At 36.9% G+C, this 22,561-nt stretch overlaps 1 protein-coding gene across 2 annotated transcripts in view; it reads left to right on the top strand.

Annotated features, from left to right (window-relative positions):
- The window catches only part of UNC13C (unc-13 homolog C), a 654,851-nt gene that overhangs the window by 549,067 nt on the left and 83,223 nt on the right, over positions 1-22,561 (top strand). The window contains exons 25-26 of one of the 2 annotated variants that reach the window (XR_004030428.1): positions 3,718-3,802; positions 11,189-11,338. Coding sequence is in view for 1 of the 2 variants with exons in the window: in XM_030814067.1 (XP_030669927.1) it covers positions 3,714-3,802; positions 11,189-11,338 (239 nt within the window). In the remaining variant the exon portion in view is untranslated. Of the gene's footprint in view, positions 1-3,713; positions 3,803-11,188; positions 11,339-22,561 lie in introns of both variants that reach the window. The other variant, XM_030814067.1, reaches the window with a different exon arrangement.

The raw sequence follows: 22,561 nt of genomic DNA, 5'->3' as shown, positions 1-22,561 counted from the left end.
AAAATCCCAAAGAAGGAAACAAGAGTGCAAGTTAAACAGCATTTTTCTTGGAAATAATGCTCCTGTCTATCCTCACTTCCTTCCTCAACATGTGGTGAATGCCCATGCGTGCAGGACACTGGGACAGATACCCAGGATAGAAAAGTATGAACAAGTTCTATGGAAGAGGTAGATTTATAAGAGAGCGTTTAGAGAGAACACTGCATACACAGTTATAGTAAAGAGCATAGTCAGTGTAGAGGCTAGATCTACTAACTGCCTAGGGCTAGCTACACTTGAGGGAAAATTTGCAAAAGGAGGTGATAAGTGAGTTATCTTTTAAAGAAAAAGGAAAAGTAGGCCTTAAGGAAAATAACTTAAAAGATGTCTTTCTGGCTGGACGCAGTGGCTCACGCCTGTAATCCCAGCACTTTGGGAGGCCAAGGCAGGTGGATCACCTGAGGTCAGGAGTTCAAGACCAGCCTGGTCAACATGGTGAAACCCCGTCTCTACTAAAAATACAAAAAAATTAGCTGGACGTGGTGGCAGGTACCTGTAATCCCAGCTACTCGGGAGGCTGAGGCAGGAGAATTGCTTGAACCCAGGAGGTGGAGGTTGCAGTGAGCCAAGATCGAGCCACTGTACTCCAGCCTGGGCGACAGAGCGAGATTCTGTCTCAAAAACAAAACAAAACAAAACAACAACAACAACAAAAAGTCTTACCTACTAGCTGGCTCTCCCAGACAAGTTATATCTGTTACCACAGCTCAATGGTATAAAATACCTCGATGGTGTAAAACTCAGTTAATACCTATGCAGGATTATAGTTTATTCTGATCATCTGAACCATACTTTGGCAGCCTCAATTTTGGAATTCCCACGCCCTTCATAGAGTGGGGAATTAAATCTGTCTTAAAAACTTTATTTTAAATTCAGAATTTGACTCAAAATTCTTAAATTTTCATTGTGTATATTCCTCATTACATAGAAACTTTATTTAGCCAGCCAGCCAATTAAGTTGTTCATATACACATGCTAATTGAATTTCTACTTTAGAATACACTGTGACTTATGAATGTTTGAAATTTTTCTGTTCTTTCCCTCTTAATTTTTGCTTTTAACAATAATTCTAACAATACAGAAAGATTCAAGATAATTTTGATGTTATACTACTTATATAACTAGGATAAGGTTTAAACCTTTGAAAAAAGATTAGATTGCCTTTTACCTTTACGAAGTACCCAATAATTTTAAAAATATGCTATTGATAATTTAGGCAATGAGCTCTCAGCTCCCAATCTATTATTTCTTAAAATTTTACAAAATTTGTAGGAGTAAGAAAAATGTTGTGCACATGTACCCTAAAACTTAAAGTATAATAATAATAAAATAAAATAACATAAAAAAAGAAAAATGTCCCTAATTTGGACACATAGAGTAATGCAGAAGAACTCAAAAACTGGTAGTTTTGCTACCTAAAGAGATTGTTTTATTATTAGATGAGTGTGATAATTATGTCCATTATGCTCATTATTGAAAAAGATCTGAAATTTGAAGAGCATGTACATCGGCCTCAGAATTGCTTTGCCTGTTTCAATGGTATGATTCAGATCATGTAAACATTAAATAGTTAACTGAAACTAAAACTTTTCCTTTTGTGAGAGGGACTGGTTACATGACAGAGATATTCCATCTGCACCTACTTAGAAACATATCTGTGTATCCAGAAATTAAAACTGTCATCCAATGTTCAAATTGAAATATCTATTCACCAAATACCTAAGGTGGACTAAAATAATTCTATAAGAAAATAGCATACATTTGTGCCAGTGACTTATGTAGCCATTTCTGTATGACTTTGAAGGCTTTATCTGGTGATAATCCTACCTCAATGTGAACAAATTACCTCAATGTGCATATTAAACTCATATGAAAACCAAGACACATTTTAAATAAGAAGCAACCCCCATTTCCTGAAGAAAACGCTACTTTCAGAGCGATTTCCTTGGAGGTGGTAGAGGTGTGGGTGGGGAACTACCACCCATGTGAGCAAGAAGTGGAGAGCCTGAAGAAAGCCCCATGGGAGAACTTACGTCTCATTCCCTCTTCCCCAACATTTTTACCAAATGAAATCAAGGTAAAATTGTTATTAGCACAATAACAAGAAACTATCATTTAAAAAAATTCAGCCTGCATGGTTCCTCAGGACTGAAGTGGAAAATCCACATATGTTTTCTTGGTTAGGAGTTAGAGAGTTACAGTTTGTTGGGCAAATTGTGATTAAATTCATTATCCATTTTTTAAGTCTTTTTAAAATAAGTATGTACTATCTAATTGTCTTTCTGAATTACTTTCCTGCAACTGGTTATAGTTGAACAGAACTCTTAGAAAGTATGAGGCTCACAGATACGTTAATTTTCTCACTCCTATAGAAGTCTCTATCTGTTATGGTAGCCTGTGTGTCTGGACAAGAGCTGTCAGCATAACTGATTACTGAGACAGAAAAAAAAAAAAAGATACAAGGAGTCCAGAAAAAATCACATTGCCTCTGATAGAGGGCAGAAACTAACCAATCCTGAAGATTACCTGGATTTGGGTTAAAACTGATTTAAAGGATTGGTTTGATATAATTAATAAAGTCTCAAATGCCAAATGCAATATTTGATTTTCATTCCAATGTTTTTAGTCACATCAGTACAACTTAGAGCTACCCAGCTGCAGAGATATGTAAATAATTCTTCTTCCTAACAGTTCCTTAGTATCAGAAAGTAGTCTTGGAGGGTTATAGGACTTATGTCCAATACACACTCACAGGGACACTTCTTGGTTCTGTATCGGCTCCCAGGAGTTTAAACTGATATTAGTTTAAACTATATTTAGTTGGCATTGTTAGATTCTCTTACTTATACTAAGTCATGCTTTAATTTGTTTTACTCCCCAAATTTGGCTTTATCCTGTCCTCTTTTTTTCAATAGTAGATCAGCTTGCACAAGAAATAATGATAGTAATGGTAGGAAACTAAATTTCTAAAGGTAGAAAGAAAGAAAAAGTCACATGCCAATTTCAGAGAATATTTCCAATTGCTATTTATATGGATTTCTCTCTGCTTGATACAATAGATCTATTATCCTGAACTTTCAGCCGTAAATTAGCAGCCAGGAAGAAAAGTCAGGCCTATCGTCTCCAGAAAAACATGGGAGTGCTTAGATACCTCATCTATCCTATTACTCTTAATTCCAAAGTTGGGGAAATATGAAAACACCTTTAAATAATGCACAAGACAATATTCAAAAGTAAATTTTTAACAACTTTTATTCTTAATGTGCCTATTTATTTACAGGGATATTAAAGATTTAAATAAATTTTGAAGCAACATATATATTCAGCTGAAGTATAACAGGTTTTCTAAATTATGGAATTATCATGTTCTGGAGGATATTTTTGTCATGCCTTGCATCTCATTGCTATAACCAACAAAGGCTTTGCTATGTAGCTATTACTTGTATGCATGCCTTGAATTTCAAACAATTTTTTGTATATGAGAACCCCTTGGTTTCTTTAAAGTTTCCTAAATGTTTATATTTGATTTCAAAGACCAAAACAAAAAAAAAAAGAAGAGAAAAAAAGCTTACATGTTGTTTGAAGTTACCATGTAATAATCAAAATGCTTGTAAGCGAACAGAGGCATGCTTTCTCAAAACTCCGAAGTAATACTATCTATGGTCTCTCTGCAGCTAGATTCTGAAGCTAGTACTATTCTAAAAGAACTTCAGGTTAAGCTCAGTGGGGTCCTGGATGAGCTCAGCGTCACTTACGGTGAAAGGTAAGTGGCCTCCGTTGTCATTATCTAAATTAGATAATTAGGTGTCAGCTCATGATATTCTTGCCTTCAATGCTGTTTCCTCTAACTGACTAAACCTATTTAACTTCAAGACCCAGTCTAAATGTCATTTTCTCTGAAACGTCTGTTATGACCCCACAATCTAATAATGCTGTCTCGCTATGCACTCCGTAGAACTCTGTGCATCCTTCGGCCGGATAACACCTATAACACTATCCTCTAAGTTTTGTTTTACCTGTCTATTTCCCACACTCAGGACAGAAACCGTATCTCACACCTATATGCAGTTCTAGTGTTTAGAGCTTGGTGACTGGCTATTGAAAGACTAAAGAGAGGGAGGGAAGAAAAGAGAAAAACTTCACATATATAAGAAGTATGAGTTGTATTCATACCATACCTATCAGTGTGGTTGCACTCAGTATAGCTGGATCAACAAGCCTATACCAAATTGTCAGGATTCTTGGTTTTACGGCTTAGCAATCTAAATACAACTACCCCATGGGAAGGAGTTTGGAAACTATTGATATATCTATATATTTTAAATGTTTGTTAAAACTGGCTTTATCTGTGATATGATTCTAAAGAAAGATAAGTTCACTCTAGTTAAATTTCACTTCAGTTCTATAGGAAAAAGCTATCACCTCATCAAAATGTTAAAATAGATAGGAAAGAAAATATATTTTTGAAGAGGTTCATTAATATAGAATTTGCTTTAAATATTAGTTCAATAACTGATGTATTATTTTAAACTATGTGTTCAGTTTGCAAAAGAGACTATGAAGATTGCTCTTCAGGGCCAGGCGCAGTGGCTCACGTCTGTAATCCCAGCACTTTGGGAGGCCGAGGCAGGTGGATCACGAGGTCAGGAGATCGAGACCATCCTGGCTAACACAGTGAAACCCCGTCTCTACTAAAAATATAAAACAAACAAAAAAAGTAGCCGGGCGTGGTGGCGGGCGCCTGTAGTCCCAGTTACTCAGGAGGCTGAGGCAGGAGAATGGCGTGAACCCTGGAGGCGGAGCTTGTTGCCTGGGCAACAGCAACTCCGTCTTAAAAAAAGATTGCTCTCTTCAGGTAGGGACTATCTCTGGCCACCACTCATCACCTATTATTGTGTTTTAGAAAGATCCACTATTAATAAACATTTATCAATTAGTTATGCCATTTTTTAAATCAGAAAGACAAAAGACTCTGAAAGCATCATATTTTTCTTCTTAGATGTAGGAATAAAGCAGAGTGAAGAATAATCTCCCACTTAGCCTTCTCTTCATTATCAGAGGTGTGTCGGTGTGTCTGTAACTTCCTTAAGCAAGGTGGCCTTGTCTTCATGGAACTCAGCTTCAGGGCTCAGCTGCTGAGCCAGACCAGCCTTGCTGTGTTGAGCCAAGGGTAGTTACTCTGCCTCTGCAGTGTTGTTAGCTGACTCGATGATCCTGCCTACTTCATCTGGATGTTAGTCAGCAATTTCAATGTTCTGTTTACCTGAAGTTGGAGAAACATAGATTGTTCCAGAGATATGGGGTTCATTGGCTCTGACTTGGGGTGACACTGAGAGATGAAGAGGCCTTTGCTGAGCCATTTCAGGAATGTCTCTCTTTGTTCTAGTTGCAAATTAACATGGGGTTAGCAGAAAGACTGTTGCCTTCAGCCACGGAGGCAACATTAGAGATTATTTAGCAAAGTTAGGGGGAGGAAGAATAAAGAGGTCAGGAATAGCTAGAGTTGTTCGGAACTTTATGGAAAATAAGATGACTAAACAGAGTAGAAACTATAATATAAGTAAAGTATATTTCAATTATTTTCTGTAAAATATCTAAATCATTCTGATGATAAGTGCTTTTTGTTTTGTTTGGGGAGATGGAATATTCAGGTTATAAAGGCTAGAATATGTTTTCCGATTCGACAGATATCTGGATAAACCACAGTTATGAAAGAAGGAGTAGTGTCCTTAGGAGGACACTTGAAGAGCTTTATTTGTATGAAGCCAGCTATTTTAGCCTAAATAGTAAAACCTGCGGCTACCCAGAACCCATTTATTATTGATTTTTTAAATATAGGAAAGAATTTAGTACTCTGCTCAATTAGGGTTTATTAGGAGTATTGGAATAAATGGGCCACATGTCATGTTTTCCTCATAAAAAATATAATTAATATATCCTTGTTGCTATGTTGCTATGGCTTTATTCCTCACACTACCAATCAGGTTTATGTTATACTCTCAGGGCAGAAAAGTCTACAGTAATCAATGTGATCATGCTGTGAAGTCACAATGCACAATTTTAGTCTGAACCTACTCTTCTTAAGGTCTAAATTGGCAGTGCAGAGTTTTAGAATTAAGTGCATAATTAATTGTAAAAATCCACTTGATTTTATGTTATTAAAACTCATAATTAAATAATTCTACTATATGCAGCTGTTAGGATGTCTTTGCTGTAAAGTCAGAGCTGAGCCAAACCACACATTTGTGGAATCCTGACATGCTCACAGGGCACCTACGTGGGAACTGAGACTAAGTGATATAACCTCAATAATAACTTAAAGATGGTCTTAAAATTTTCAGAGAGTGTGCCACTAGGGTTTCTGCTTACACATGTTTTGCAGTTTGGTTTTTAGTTTGCTCCTTTCTTTTTTCTTCTTAACCAACATCTTTAGTACTAGAGGCTGGCTAGATTAAGTAAACAAAAAAATTCAGGAATATTTCATAGGCATTATTCTGTGAGTATGTGGCTCCTTGGGTGCTCACAAAATCTGTAATTATTTACTGGTAGTACTTTTATTCAAGCCAGTTAATATAGACCTTTTTTATCAAAAAAAATAGAAAAAAGACTTTTTAGGTGAATTTACCAAAAATTGATAGAGTCAAAAAGGTAGGTGCAAGTATTGGTTTCGCCTGGATTAATGCAAAAGTAGAATGCTATCGTCCATTAGACCCTGAGAACCCTTCCTCTATATGCCTGATAACATACCCAGAGCTGGCTTCTCATTAGAGTTTACAATACAGGTCTGTTTAGAAAACTGCTTTTTCACATAATGGAAACATAAATGTCACACCTCTTGTCTAGTCTATCGCTCCACCCCAATGCCCTAATTTGAAAATCAGTGCAAAAGAAAATCAGTGCAAAATCAGGAAAATCAGTGCAAAAATTGGGGTGGGTATCTCCCCACTCCAATGCACTGATTCAAAAATCAGTGCAAAAGAAAGTAGTCACTTCAAAGGAGATTTTGACTACAGCCAGCAGGATCATTGATGACCCAGTGGTAAATCAACTAGTTCAAAATATTTTCAATATGATTTGCCTTCCTTTTCTATTGCTCCAAGTATCTACTACCTTTATTTTGATTCAATACACACTCCACCACAAACAACATCCCCTTCCTCATTTTCCCCACCATCTCTTGCAACCTCTACCTGACAGAAGTACAAAGGCAGCTTCAGCCAGATAAAAGTGAAATAATCAAGGATTTAGACTCTCTTGGATGACAGCTTGGAAGAGAATGTTCCTTTAAAGCTGATAAATATGCAGAGAGCCAAGAAATGAAACAAATTCAAAGGGGCCAGCTGAGATGCAAGGCTCAAGGAACCAAATGTAAATGCCAAGCCCAGAGGGGCAAGAATGGTGTTGTCAACAGTAAAGAAATCCAAGAATTCAGGAGCCAAAAATGGAGACAGATCAAACATGATGGTAGAAGTGGAATCAGGCCTTGAATATGTACACAAAATTATGAACAAGTGTATGTATAACCCTGCTATTAAAGGCCCAGAAGCAAGAAAAACACTCAAGTTATGATAATTTAACATTTATTAAAATTTTTCCATATTAGGTATGGAAATATGTATATGGAAAACCAAAAACTGGACAAATGAAATACTTAACAAGAGGTCAACTAAAATATTTCCATCATGTAAATGTAAAATAAAAGTTCTCATATTTGCTATAAGAACAAAACACTGTGCCTGTTCTGTTCATTGATATATCTTCAGCACCTAGAACAGTGATTGGCACATAAAGTTTAGTAAATATGTGGAAAATGTACGCATGAATAAATAAACATGTATATTTTATTTAAATAAAAGCATTATATAGTGAACATTCCTAAACTTCTATTTAAAATCTGAGGAATTTATGCCTTTGGATACTTCTCAAATACTAACTGTATCATCATTGTGTGTGGAGGAGGAGAGGAATGGGATTGACTTGACTGCAATACTAAAATGAATTCCCTCCTTCTCCTCATTACCATTCCAATGATTGACGATTTTCCAAGCTTTCATTGATCTTCATTCTCCTAAGTAGTTTTTCTTGCCTACCCACACATGTGTTATTATTACTCCTATTGTTGGAAACATGAAAATAGCAGACAATATGGAGGAATGGTGGTGATGCTAAGAGTCTCCGAGATTTGAATATCTTACTACTTGCCACTTCTTACTTAAGTAAGAACCATCAACACTGGCGTAGGGGATATACAGAATGAAAAAAGCAATACGAAATATTGCTCTTCGCGACATTTAAATCCTTAGAGTGGGTGAGGCAATAGAGGTAGGTGGAAGGAGATGGTCCATTGATGCATTCAACACGTATTTCCTTTTTAATAGCTTTATTGAGATATCATTACCATATAAAAATTATGTATATGTAAGATATACAACTTTGTTTTCATATACATATCCATTATAAAATGATCGCCACGTTCCAGATAATTAACGTATCTATCACCTTCATGGAGTTGCCATTTGTGTGTTTGTGTGTGTGCGTGTGTGTGTGCTGAGAACATTAAGATCTGTCCTCTTAGCAAATTTCAAGTATATAATGCAGCAGTTTTAACTATTGTCCCAATATTTCTTGCACAACCTCTTTGTGCCAAACATGGCATCCTGTGCCATGGTATGGGCATGCAGCACTGAACAAAACAAAATTCCTGCTCTCATGGGGCTTACATTCTAGGGAGGGAAACAGGCAATAAGCAAATAAATTAAATTATGCAGTGCATCATATAATGAAGAATGCCATTGAGAAAAAATGAACAATAAGGGAACAGAGATTGATAGGAATGCCATTTCAGTTTGAGTGAACAAGGAAGATTTCTCTAAAGTGATATTTGGTATATGCCTGAAATAAACGAGGGACCAAGAGAGCTATGAGAATTTCCTTCCATGGCAGAGGGAATATAACAGTGGCCATGAGATAAGAGTGTCCTCAGAGAATTCTAAGAACACCAGGAAGTCTATTGTGGCTGGACTGCAATGAAACGGAAGGAGGAGTGGCAGGAAATGAGATCAGTGAGATTGCCAGCGCCAGATTATGCTGGGCTTTCAGTCTGTCAGATACATCTAGAGTTTTTTCTAAGTGGAGTTGGAAGCTATTGAAGATTTTTAGCAAAGGAGGAACATGATCTGGTTTTTATTTTAAAAGGCTATCTGTAGAGGGTTGAACAGAAACAATTTAGGAAATTATTGTACAGGTTCAAGTGGGAGGATGGTAAAGGGGTCTATAGTGGCATTTTTGGAAGTAATAATAAATCTTCAGATTTAGGATACATTTTGCTGATAGGTTGGATGTTGAGTATGAGAAACCCATCAGACTTTGAAGTGGAAAGATTGCATGGGCAGTTAAATAAAATAGTCTGGAGTTTGGTTTAGAAGTCAGGTCTGCAGATGTGAATTTGAGAACCACCAGTATATAGATGCTATGGAAACCGTGGGATTAGATGTGATTGCCAAGAAAGTGATTGCTGATGGAGAAGTGAAGTGGTCTAAGGATGAAGCCCAGAGGATCACAGTGTAGGATTTCCTAATAAAATACAGAACACCCTCAGTTAAACTTGAATTTTAGATACATAAGGAATAATTTTTAGTATAATTGTGTTACAAATATTACGTGGCCATGTTTGTACTAAAACTATTCACTGTCTGAAATTCAAATTTAACTCGGTGTCCAGTGCTTTCATTTGATAAATATGGCAACCTTACTCCAATGGTTAGAGGTCAGGCAGTTGAGAAGGAGCAGCCTGTGAGGTCAGAGGAAAGCCAAGAAGGTGTGGAGTCACAGAATCCAAATGAAGAAGGTGTATCCAGATGCCAAGAGTGTTTCTTTTTTTTTTTTTTAACAACAAACTTTATTGAAATATAATTCACATACCATGAAATTCTCCCATTAAAAATATGCAGGTGAGTGGTTTCTAGCATATTCACAGAATTGTGCAACTCTCACCAAAATCTAACTTTAGAACACTGGTATCACCACAAAAAAGAAACCCCATACCCATTAGCAATAAATCCCATTCCAATCTCCTTTCCAGCCCTAGGAAACCACTCATCTCCTTTCTGTCTCTATGGATTTGCCTATTCTGGATATTTTATATAAATTGAGTCATACAATATGTGGTCTTTTGTGACTGGCTTCTTTACCTAGCACAATGCTTTTAAGCATATGGTTGATTTACATCGTGGCAGTGGCAGTACTTCATTTTTCTTTTAACTTTTATGTTATGTTCAGGGGTATATGTGCAGGTTTGTCACATAGGTAAACTTGTGTCACACGGGTTTGTTATACACATTATAATACATCATCTAGGTATTAAGCCTACTACCCATTAGTTGTTTTTCCTGGTCCTCTCCCTCTTCCCACCCTCTACCCTCCAATAGATCCCACTGTGAATTGTTCCCCTCCACGTGTCCATGTGTTCTCATCATTTAGCTCCATTGTGGAAGACAGTGAGGCAATTTCTCAAAGACCTAAAGACAGAAATATCATTTGACCCAGGAATCCCATTACTGGGTACATACTCAAAGGAATATAAATCATTCTACCATAAAGACACATGCATGCATATGCTCATTGCAACACTATTCACAATAGCAAAGTATAGCATCAACCTAAATGCCCATCAACCCTAGACTGGATAAAGAAAATATGGTACATATACACCATGAAATACTATCCAGCCAAAAAAAGGAACAACATCATGTCCTTTGTAGGGACGTGGATGGAGTTGGAGGCCATTATCATTAGCAAACTAACACACGAACAGAAAACCAAATACTGCAAGAGTCTTTCTAGAGCAGTCATTTTCCCAAACCATGCTCAGAGGAACATCTCAACTGTGACTATCAGAGGTGGGGACTGAATGAACCTCCACTCAAATTAATTCAACCTGAAGAACAGCACTTTCATCTGCCTTACTTATAAGTATTACACGTAAGCTTTCATTGCAACAAAAATTTTTGCAGTTAAACAGTGAATTCGAAAACTCATGAGCAGGGGAATTCACACCAGTGGAAACAGATCAAAATCCTCAGGGTGAAATTGAAACAGGCTCAGGCAAAATGTATTCTTATATTCTAGAATTTATATTCTTTATTTTTAGTTTCCAGGTTATAATTGAAGAGTGTATAAAACAGATGAGTTTTGAACTAAATCAAATGAGAACAAATGGAAACACCACATCTAATAAGAACAGTGCGGCAATGGATGCAGAGATTGTGTTAAGATCTCTTATGGATTTTTTGGACAAAACGTAAGTTTTTTTGCCCAGTTTTCTCTTTACTTATTGCCCTAAATTTGACTTGTAAGGCTTTAAGAAAAACATTGATTTCCTCTGTGTAAGGTAGCATTAAAAGTCTTTCTATAGAAATAAATGAATTCAAAGATAAATAAATTCATTAAAAAGCAACATACCTTTAACTGATTACAAGATAAAAATAAATTAGGAATGACTTTGTACAAGAAAGGAAAGAAAGAGGGGAAATAAATTTTATAACTAAGGAGGTTGCTGTTCTGAGGCAGAGAAAGATTTAGAATTTCATGTTCCTTGGATAACATATTGTTTTCAATCCTCCTGGACATAGAGAAAGACTAAGCTGAGTCCAGAATATCTGATTTCATGTCAGAAACCTGACGAAAAAGAGAATAGCACAAATATGACTAGAATTAACTTAGCTCAGAGGCAAGCAGATAGCTGCCTGACCCAACCTTCAATAACGATTTATTGAGTGCTCACCTGTATCAAACCATATTCTACACACTGGACAGTGATGAAAAGGAAATCTCCCTGATACCATGGAGATTACAGTTTAATAGTGGTGGGAGTGCATGGGAATGCAGGCCATTATGACTGACTAAGACAAATTCTTAACCTGAAAGTTTGGTTGGTTGCTCTGTTTGTTTTTAAGGTTTTTGTTCTGTTCCTACTCTTAGAAGTTCTAATTTAGTAAGTTTGAGGCAGGGTCAAAGCATCTATATTTTGTAATGTGTCCACAGCTGGGATTGGGAATCATTGATCTAAAGCAACCAGAAACATGATTTCTTAAACAGTGATACTCAAAACCAGAACTGAATGTAGAAGAGAAAAGTGAATAATAATTTTGAATGCCTACCAAGGGACCAGTGTCATATATGTTCGTTTACATAATCTCATTTATTATTGTTGTGGCAAATTAATATCAAAAGGACCAAGATTTAAATAAAAGAAAAATTACAATGTCTTTCTTTAAAGACAAGGACAACAGTCACCCCACTGTGCTGCTGCTGCCACCGGCACACGTAGACACCACTGTATTGCTGCCACCAGCCATTGCCCCAGCAAAGTGCTTTGGCCAGCACTGTCCATTAGACTGTTGTTACCAGAAGACCAGGAACACCTTCGCCTCTCCAGTGCAGCATGTGCTTATCCTTGAGGAGACAGAAAACAAAGTAATGGGCCTGGTACCACGCCCCAGGGTTAGGGCATGCAATCCAGGAATGCCAAGCTAAGCCTTGGCCCCCTTCAATCTTCCAGAAACGAAGCCAGTTGACTTTGACTTAACCCAATGTATACCATAGTCAAATCTTCAAAGCCTCAAGGGCATGAAAGAATATAAAAGCAAAAAAACACTATTCAAACAACAGCAACTTAAAAGATTAAAGGAACATTAGCCCATGCAGATGAGAAAGAACCAGCATGAGAACTCTGGCAACTCAAAAAGCCAGAGTGTCTTACTACTTCCAAACAACCACACTAGCTACCCAGCAGTGGTTCTTTTTTTTTTTGAGACAGAGTCTCGCTCTGTCACCCAGGCTGGAGTGTAGTGGCGCGATCTCGGCTCATTGCAAGCTCCGCCTCCTGGGTTCACGCCATTCTCCTGTCTCAGCCTCTCTGAGTAGCTGGGACTACAGGTGCCCGCCACCACGCCTGGCTAATTTTTTGTATCTTTAGTAGAGACGGGGTTTCACCGTGGTCTCGATCTCCTGACCTCGTGATCCGCCCGCCTCGGCCTCCCAAAGTGCTGGGATTACAAGCATGAGCCGCCGCGCCCGGCCCCAGCAGTGGTTCTTAACCAGGCAGATGTGACTGAAATGACAGATAAAGAATTTGGCATCTGGATAGGAAAAAAGATGAAAATTCAGGAGAAAGTCAAAAGCCAATCCAAGGAACCCAAGGAATCTTTTTTTTTTTTTTTTTTATACTTTAGGTTTTAGGGTACATGTGCACAATGTGCAGGTTTGTTACATATGTATCTATGTGCCATGTTTATTTCCTGCACCCATTAACTCGTCATTTAGCATTAGGTATATCTCCTAATGCTGTCCCTCCCCGCTCCCCCCACTCCACAACAGTCCCTGGAATGTGATGTTCCCCTTCCTGTGTCCATGAGTTCTCATTGTTCAATTCCCACCTATGAGGGAGAACATGCGGTGTTTGGTTTTTTGTCCTTGCGATAGTTTACTGAGAATGATGTTTTCCAGTTTCATCCATGTCCCTACAAAGGACACGAACTCATCTTTTTTTATGGCTGCATGGTATTCCATGGTGTATATGTGCCACATTTTCTTAATCCAGTCTATCGTTGTTGGACATTTGGGTTGGTTCCAACTCTTTGCTATTGTGAATAGTGCCACAATAAACATATGTGTGCATGTGTCTTTATAGCAGCATGATTTATAGTCCTTTGGGTATATACCCAGTAATGGGATGGCTTCATCAAATGGTATTTCTAGTTCTAGATCCCTGAGGAATCGCCACACTGACTTCCACAATGGTTGAACTAGTTTACAGTCCCACCAACAGTGTAAAAGTGTTCCTATTTCTCCACATCCTCTCCAGCACCTGTTGTTTCCTGTTTTTTTAATGATGGCCATTCTAACTGGTGTGAGATGGTATCTCATTGTGGTTTTGATTTGCATTTCTCTGATGGCCAGTGATGATGAGCATTTCTTCATGTGTTTTTTGGCTGCATAAATGTCTTCTTTTGAGAAGTGTCTGTTCATGTCCTTTGCCCACCTTTTGATGGGGCTGTTTGTTTTTTTCTTGTAAATTTGTTTGAGTTCACTGTAGATTCTGGATATTAGCCCTTTGTCAGATGAGTAGGTTGCAAAAATTTTCTCCCATTCTGTAGGTTGCCTGTTCACTCTGATGGTAGTTTCTTTTGCTGTGCAGAAGCTCTTTAGTTTAATTAGATCCCATTTGTCAATTTTGGCTTTTGTTGCCATTGCTTTTGGTGTTTTAGACATGAAGTCCTTGCCCACGCCTATGTCCTGAATGGTATTGCCTAGGAACCCAAGGAATCTAATGATACAAGGGCTAAAGGACGAAATAGCCATTTTAAGAAAGAATCAAAGTGGTCTGATGGAGCTGCAAAATTCACTATAAGAATTTCCTAATATAATCAGCAGTCTTCGTATCTCCCCAGGACATACTATACAAGATGACTGTACTGTCATCAGATTCCTCAAAGTCAGTGTGAAAGAAAAATATTAAAGACAGCTAGAGAGAGGGGGAGGTCACCTACAAAGGGGATCCCATTGGGCTAACAGTAGACCATTCAGCAGAAACTCTACAAGCCAAAAGACATTGGGGGCCTATATTCAGCATTCTTAAAGAAATTCCAAAGAAGTATTTCATACCCCACTAAACTAAGTTTCATAAGCACAGGAGAAATTATATCCTTTTCAGACAAGCAAATGCTAAGGAAATTTGTTACCCTAGACCTGCCTCTCAAGATGTCCCTAAGGGAGTGCTAAATGTGAAAATGAAAGATCAATACCTGCCAACACAAAAATATGCTTAAGTACATCAACTATAGACACTATAAAGTAACTACACAATCAAGTCTGCATAACAACCAGCTAAAGACACAACGACAGGATAAAATCGCACATATCAATATCAACCTTGAATATAAATGGACTAAATGCCCCACTTAAAAGGCAGGAAGCTGTCTTTAAGAGAGTCATCTCACATGCAGTGACACCCATAGGCTCAAAGTAAAGGGATGGAGAAAAATCTACCAAAAAAATGGAAAACAAAAAAGAGCAGGGGTTGCTATTGTAATTTCAGACAAAATAGGATTTAAATGAACAATGATCCAAAAAAACCCAATAGCATTATATAATGATAAAGGGTTCGATTCAACAAGACTTAGCTATCCTACACATATGTCCACCTAACACTGGAGTATCAGGATTTATAAAGCAATTTCTTAGAGACCTATGAAAAGACATAGATAAATACACAATAATATCACCATCCCACTGAGACAGATCATTGAGGCAGAACACTAACAAAGATATTCAGGACCTAAACTCTGCACTTGACCAAAAGGACCTAACAGACATCTACAGAACACTTAACCCAACAAAAACAGAATATACATTCTCCTCACCTGCACATGGCTCATACTCTAAAATCAATCACACAATCAGCCACAAAACAATTGTCAATGAATTCAAAAAATTTGAAATCATACCAACCACACTCTCAAACAACAGTGCAATAAAATTAGAAATTAATACTAAGATGACCTCTCAAAACTGTACAATTACATGGAAATTAAGCATTCTGCTCCTGAATGATTTTTGACAATGAATTTAAGACAGAAATCAAGTAATCCTTTGAAAATTGTAAAATAAAAGGTATAACATACCAGAATCTCTGGGACACAGCTAAAGCAGTGTTAAGAAAAAAGTATATAGTGCTAAACATCCAGATCAAAAAGTTAGAAATTGTCAATTTAACAACCTGGAGAAGCTAGGAAAACAAGAGTAAACCATAAACCAACCCAAAAGCCAGCAGAAGAAAAATCACCAGTATCAGTTGAACTGAATCAAATTCAGAGATGAGAAACCATACAAAAGATCAATGAAACAGAGTTTGTTTTTTGAAAGCATAAATAAGATTGGTAGACCACTAGCTAGACTAATAAGGGAAAAAGTGAGAAGATTCAAATAAGCACAATCAGAAATGACAAAGTGAGCATTACCACCAACCCCACAGAAATCCAGATAGCCCTCAGAGACTATTACAGAGACCTCTATGCACACAAACTGGAAAACCTAGAAGAAATGAATAAATTCCCAGAAACATACAAACTACCAACATTGAACCAGGAAGAAACTGAAACCCTGAACAGACCAATAATGAGTTCTGAAATGGAATCAGTAATAAAAAAGCCTACCAACTAGAAAAGGCCCTGGAGCAGATGGATTCACAGCCAAATTTTATGAGATGTGTAAAAAAGAGCTAGTACCAATCCTATTGAAACTATTCCAAAAATTGAGGAGGAAGGACTACTCCACAACTCATTCAATGAGGCGAGCATCATTCTGATACTAAAAGCTGGCAAAGACACAACAAAAAAAGAAAACTTCAGGTCAATATCTTGATGAACATAGATGCAAAAATCCTCAACAAAATACTAACAGATCAAACCCAGCAGCATATCAAAAAACTATCTCAGGATTATCATGTAGGATTTATTCCTAGGATGTAAAGTGGTTTAACAGATGCAAATCGATAAATGTGATTCACCACATAAACAGAACTAAATACAAAAGCCACGTGATCATCTCAATAGATGCAGAAAAGGCTTTCAATACAATTCAACATTGCCTCATGTTAAAAACCCTCAACAAACTAGGCATTAAGAGAACATACTTCAAAATAATAAGAACCATCTATGACAAACCCACAACCAACATCATACTGAATGGGCAAAAGCTGGAAGCATTCCCCTTGAGAACCAGAACAAGACAAGGATGCTCACTCTCACTACTCCTATTCAACATGGTACTAGAAGTCCTAACCAAAGCAATCGGGCAAGAGAAATAAATAAAAGGCATCCAAATAGGAAGAGAGAAAGTCAATCTCTGTTCACATACGATGTGATTGTATGCATAGAAAACCCTATAGTCTCTGCCCAAAAGATCCTAGATCTGATAACTTTAGCAAAGTTTCAGGATACAAAATGAATGTACAAAAATCAGTAGCATTTCTATGCACCAACAGCATCCAAGCTGAGAGCCAAATCAAGAACACAGTTCCATTCACAATAGCCACATGCACATACACAAGAAAATCTCTAGAAATACAGCTAATGAGAGAGGTGAAAGTTCTCTAAAACAGGAATTACAAAATACTGCTGAAAGAAATCAGAGATGACACAAACAAATGGAAAAATATTCCATGCTCATGGATAGGAAGACTCAACATTGTTAAAATGGCTATACTGCCAAAGCAATTTACAGTTTAAATCCTATTCCTATCAAACTACCAGCAATATTTTCCACAGAATTAGAAACAAAAAATTTCAAAATTCATTTAGAATCAAAAAAGAGTCTGAATAGTCAAAGCAATCCTAAGCAAAAAGAACAAAGCCAGAGGCCTCACAGGACCTGACTTCAAACTATACCACAAAGCTACAGTAATCAGAACAGCATGGTACTGGTACAAAAATAGACACATAGACCAATGAAACAGATTAGAGAACCCAGAAATAAAGCCACACACCTACAACCAACTGATCTTCAACAAAGTCAACAAAAACAAGCAGGAAGGGAAAGAACTTCCTAGTAAATGGTGTTAGAATAACTGGCTAGCCATATGCAGAAGATTAAAACTGGAAACTTTCCTTTCACTGTATACAAAAATCAACTCAAGGTGGATTAAAGATTTAAATGTAAAACCTAAAACTATAAAACCCTAGAAGAAACCTAGGAAAAACCATTCTGGACATAGGCCCTGGCAGTTTTTATGATGAAGATTCCAAAAGCAATTGCAACAAAAACTAAAAATGAAAAATAGGACTAATTAAAGAGCTTCTACAGAGCAAAAGAAACTATTGTCAGAGTAAACAGACATCTTACAGAATAGGAGAAAATATTTTCAAACCATGCATCTGACAATGGTCTAATATCCGGACTTTATAAGGAGCTTAAATAAATTAACAAGCAAAAAAAAAAAAACAACCCCATTAAAAATGAGCAAAGCATATGAGCAGACACTTCTCAAAAGAAGACATACAAGCAGCTAACAAGCATAAAGAAAAATGCTCAACATCACTAATCATTGGAGAAATGAAAATCAAAACCACAATGAGATACCATCTCACACCAATCAGGATGACTATTAGTAAAAAGTTAAAAAATAACAGATCCTGATGAGGTTGTGGAGAAAAGGGAATGCTTATACACTGCTGGTAGGAATGTAAGTTAATTCATCCACTGTGGAAAACAGCTTGTAGAGTTCTCAACTAACTTAAAACAGAACCTCCATTCAACCCGGCAATCCCATTACTGGGCATATATCAAAAGAATATAAATTGTTCTACCATAAAGACACATGCATGCATATGTTCACTGCAGCACTGTTCACAATAGCAAAGACAAGGAGTCAACCTAAATAGCCCATCAATGGTAGACTGGATATAGAAAATGTGGTACATATATATAATGGAATACTACACAGCCATAAAAATGAATGACATCATGACCTTTGCAGCAACATGGATGAACTGGAGGCCATTATCCTATGTGAACTAACACAGGAACAGAAAATCAAATACTGCATGTTCTCACTTATAAGTGAGAGCTAAACACTGAGTACAAATAGGCACAAAGAAGGGAACAATAGACACTAGAGCCCACTTAAGAGTGGAGGGCGGGAGGAGGGTGAGAATCAAAAACTATGTATTGGGTACTATACTTGTTACCTGGGTGACAAAATAATCTGTACACCAAACACCCACAGCATGCAATTTTCCCATGTAATAAATTTGCACATGTGCCTTCTGAATTTAAATAAGAGTTGGAAAGGAAAAAAAGTTGGATATTCTTCCAGGTAATTAAACTTACTTAGTGCATTTCTTTTTCTTTCCATCTAAACTTTCCCACAGTCATAATTATAAAATATTTAAATAGGTAAGGATAAAAAAGAAATAACTCATAGGAAAATATCTTCTGTACACTATGACTTCTGTTTTAATTCCATTTAGCTTTGGTTGCCTTCTTACTACATAAGTCTAATGTTGTTATCTATTTAATGTCAATATTTGGTAGGAAAATTAAGCCTTATGTTTTGTTCTCTGTGGGGAAATGTCTAGAAGACAGGTATATAGGTAAGTAGATAATAGGATGTAGGTAGGGAAGTAGGTGCAGAAGAAAAGAGAGAGGAAAGGGAAGAAGTAAAGAAAGAGAGGAGAAGAAATACTTTTCCTCATTTCTTTAGTTTGTTAATGTAGACTTTCACTTTTACAACATAATTTTCTATACATTCTCTGGACATTTTTATCTTAGTATATGACTCTTTTCTATGGACAACACAGAAATGGGTCACTATAAACACACCAGCATTGGTTGTGAATGTGATGGTGATGAACAGCAGGCCCAGGCAATCCCAATTCGTTTCAACCTCTCACTGGAATGCCTTCTGGTTTTTAGAAGTCCAATCAGTAGTTTGGAGAAGTATTATTTATTATTAGCAAAACTGTTTGCTTTCTATGTCCTGTGGCCAAAGTTGTGGAACATAACAGAAAGTTTTAAGTAATCTTGGTACTTCCAACTATTAGCTGAGTGACTTTGAATCCATTTCACCATCTATAAAACGGGGCTAATAGATAAAATGGGTTGACCCTTACTTTCAGTACATTTTGATTCTTATTTTTACTCAGTCTTACTAAAGTATAATTAGAAAATTATGTCACCATATATGTCATATCTTTTAATTATTGGTGGAAAGAGATAACGTATAAAGTTAGGAAATAATCTATGAGCTTTAAGCATTTGTAAAAGACATTTAAAAATTTTGAAAGAAATATGTCATGGAGAATTGCAGAAGTCCTCAGGCCTACTTCAGAATGCATAACTTGAAGGCCACTGCATAGGGGAGATACTTAAAAGCCAGATATTGATTCTGTTTTCAAGGAGCTAATAGTTTAGGAGGAGAAATAAGAAAGGAACACAAATAAACATAAGATGTAAAGTGATAATGAGTACAATATTTTATGAATGTATAAGCTCTTTTTGTCTTTGTGCAGCCTCTCTAAATAAAACATCTTACTTCCTTATGTTGCGCTTTCTCCACTAAGACCTCACCACTTCACAAATTGAGGTGTAAACTGCATTTTTAACTAGCAGAAATCCTACGAGCTGCGCACGTGACAATGATTTTATTCCTATTCTTTTAGTTCCAGTCTAAGCAGGGTTAGTCAGCATGCCAAGTATGTGAGCTGACCATAAACACAAGATTAATTCTTAGACTTGGATCTTTGGAAAGTGAAAATTGTACATCTGCAGCAAAATTGGCAGAGTTGTTGTGTCTCCAATCCTACCAGGCATTTTTCTGCCATGACACATCTGCTGCTTTCTACCCTATGTCCATGCCAGATACTCACCAGCAAGCTAAAAATGGTACCCCGAAAAACAGTTTTCAAATTACAGGAGCTGGAGTTCTACATACATGCCTCAGGGGTCCCCAACCTTCCTCTTTATCCAGAGAAGGTTGCTTTCACATATTTGTATATACTGGGCTTTTACATACATAGTGTTAGGATAAATACTTTAACATAAAAATGTGTCTTGAAAATCTGTCTATATGCCTCTCACATGTCACATGCCTTTCAATGTTATCCATTGTAATTATATAAATACAATTATGTATATCTTTAAATGTTAAAAACAGCCAAATGTGTCTGTCATGACTAGAGCCCAGGTTATAATTTCTGAGTCCAAAAACATTCAGAGTAGCATTATAGGGAGTCAATGAGGCTGCCCTGAAATATATGACCCATCTTTGGCTCTCTGTGAAACAGGTTTAATTCACTTAGAGACTCAAAGAGGCCAGGGTCATATGATAGTATATTTAATAGATATTTATGCAGCACTGTGTCTTCATATAGGCCGTAACATCCTGTATAAGTACATTCATCAGAGGTAGTATGGGACATTGGAAGACAGGCTGGATTTAGAAGAGTCAAACTTTGAATCTAACTTACTAGCTTCACTTCCGTGGACAAGTACCCAAGCCTCTCTGTGCCTGTTTTTGAGTTGTAATATGGGCACAATAGTAAATGAGAAATATATATAGAAGAAGTTTCTAAAGAATAGCTTGTATAGGTATTATACAAATGCTAGATAATGTTACATCATTATGTCACCATGAGAAGAATTTGTAAGGAATACCTTACACCTATTAAAATAGGTAAATTTTTATTCTTGATTGAAATTATGTACACCTTTGCCATGTTGTTATGTTGGTCCAGTGCCCAGTAGTACTGAAAATGTATTTCCTTGGTGTTCCTAGACCATGAACATTGGCATATACTAAATACACATCGGGGTGAGGGTGAAAATCATGTGCTTTGGGAGGCTGACTCCACTGTGGAGAATGGTCTGCCTTCTGCTGCTGTAACATGGGTTAAAAATATGGGTTCTGTTGCTGTTTTCTCAACTGTCATGCCAAACCTTGGTGACTGATATCAGAAATTGCTCTAGGTTTAATAAGTATTAAATATGAATAAAAAGGGATCATTTGCCTTTAAAGATATTTTACTTCGTGTGCTTAGAAGTTATTTTTTATTGTTTTCAAAGAACTTACTTATTTCTGCCTTGATTTCGTTATTTACCCAGGAGTCATTTAGGAGCAGGTTGTTCAGCTTCCATGTAGTTGTGCGGTTTTGAGTGAGTTTCTTAATCCTGAGTTGTAATTTGATTGCACTGTGGTCTGAGGGACTCCTTGTTATGATTTCCATTCTTTTGCATTTGCTGAGGAGTGTTTTACTTTCAATAATGTGGTCGATTTTAGAATAAGTGCAATGTGGTGCTGAGAAGACTGTATATTCTGTTGATAGGAGGTGGAGAGTTCTGTAGAAGTCTATTAGGTCCACTTGATCCAGAGCTGAGTTCAAGTCCTGAATATCCTTGTTAATTTTCTGTCTCGTTGATCTGTTTAATATTGACAGTGGGGTGTTAAAGTCTCCCACTATTATTGTGTGGGAGACTAAGTCTCTTTGTAGGTCTCTAAGAACTTGCTTTATGAATCTGGGTGCTCCTGTATTGGGTGCCTATATATTTATATTAGTTAACTCTTCTTGTTGCATTGATCCCTTTACCATTTTGTAATGCCCTTCTTGGTCTTTTTTGATCTTTGTTGGTTTTAAGTCTGTTTTGTTAGAGACTAGGATTGCAACCCTTGCTTTTATTGCTTTCAATGTGCTTGGTAAATATTCCTCCATTCCTTTATTTTGAGCCTATGTGTGTCTTAGCACATGAGATGGGTCTCCTGAATACAGCATACTTGTGGGTCTTGACCCTTTATCCAGTTTATCACTCTGTGTCTTTTAATTGGGGTATTTAGCCCATTTACATTTAAGATTAATATTGTTATGTGTGAATTTGGTCCTGTCACTATGATGCTACGTGGTTATTTTGCCCATTAGTTGATGCAGTTTCTTCATAGTGTCAATGGTCTTTAGAATTTCGGCATGTTTTT

The sequence above is a fragment of the Nomascus leucogenys genome, chromosome 6 (genome assembly GCF_006542625.1).
Source record: "Nomascus leucogenys isolate Asia chromosome 6, Asia_NLE_v1, whole genome shotgun sequence".
NCBI classification, from domain to species: Eukaryota; Metazoa; Chordata; class Mammalia; order Primates; family Hylobatidae; genus Nomascus; species Nomascus leucogenys.
This window is presented reverse-complemented; position numbering and strand designations above follow the sequence as displayed.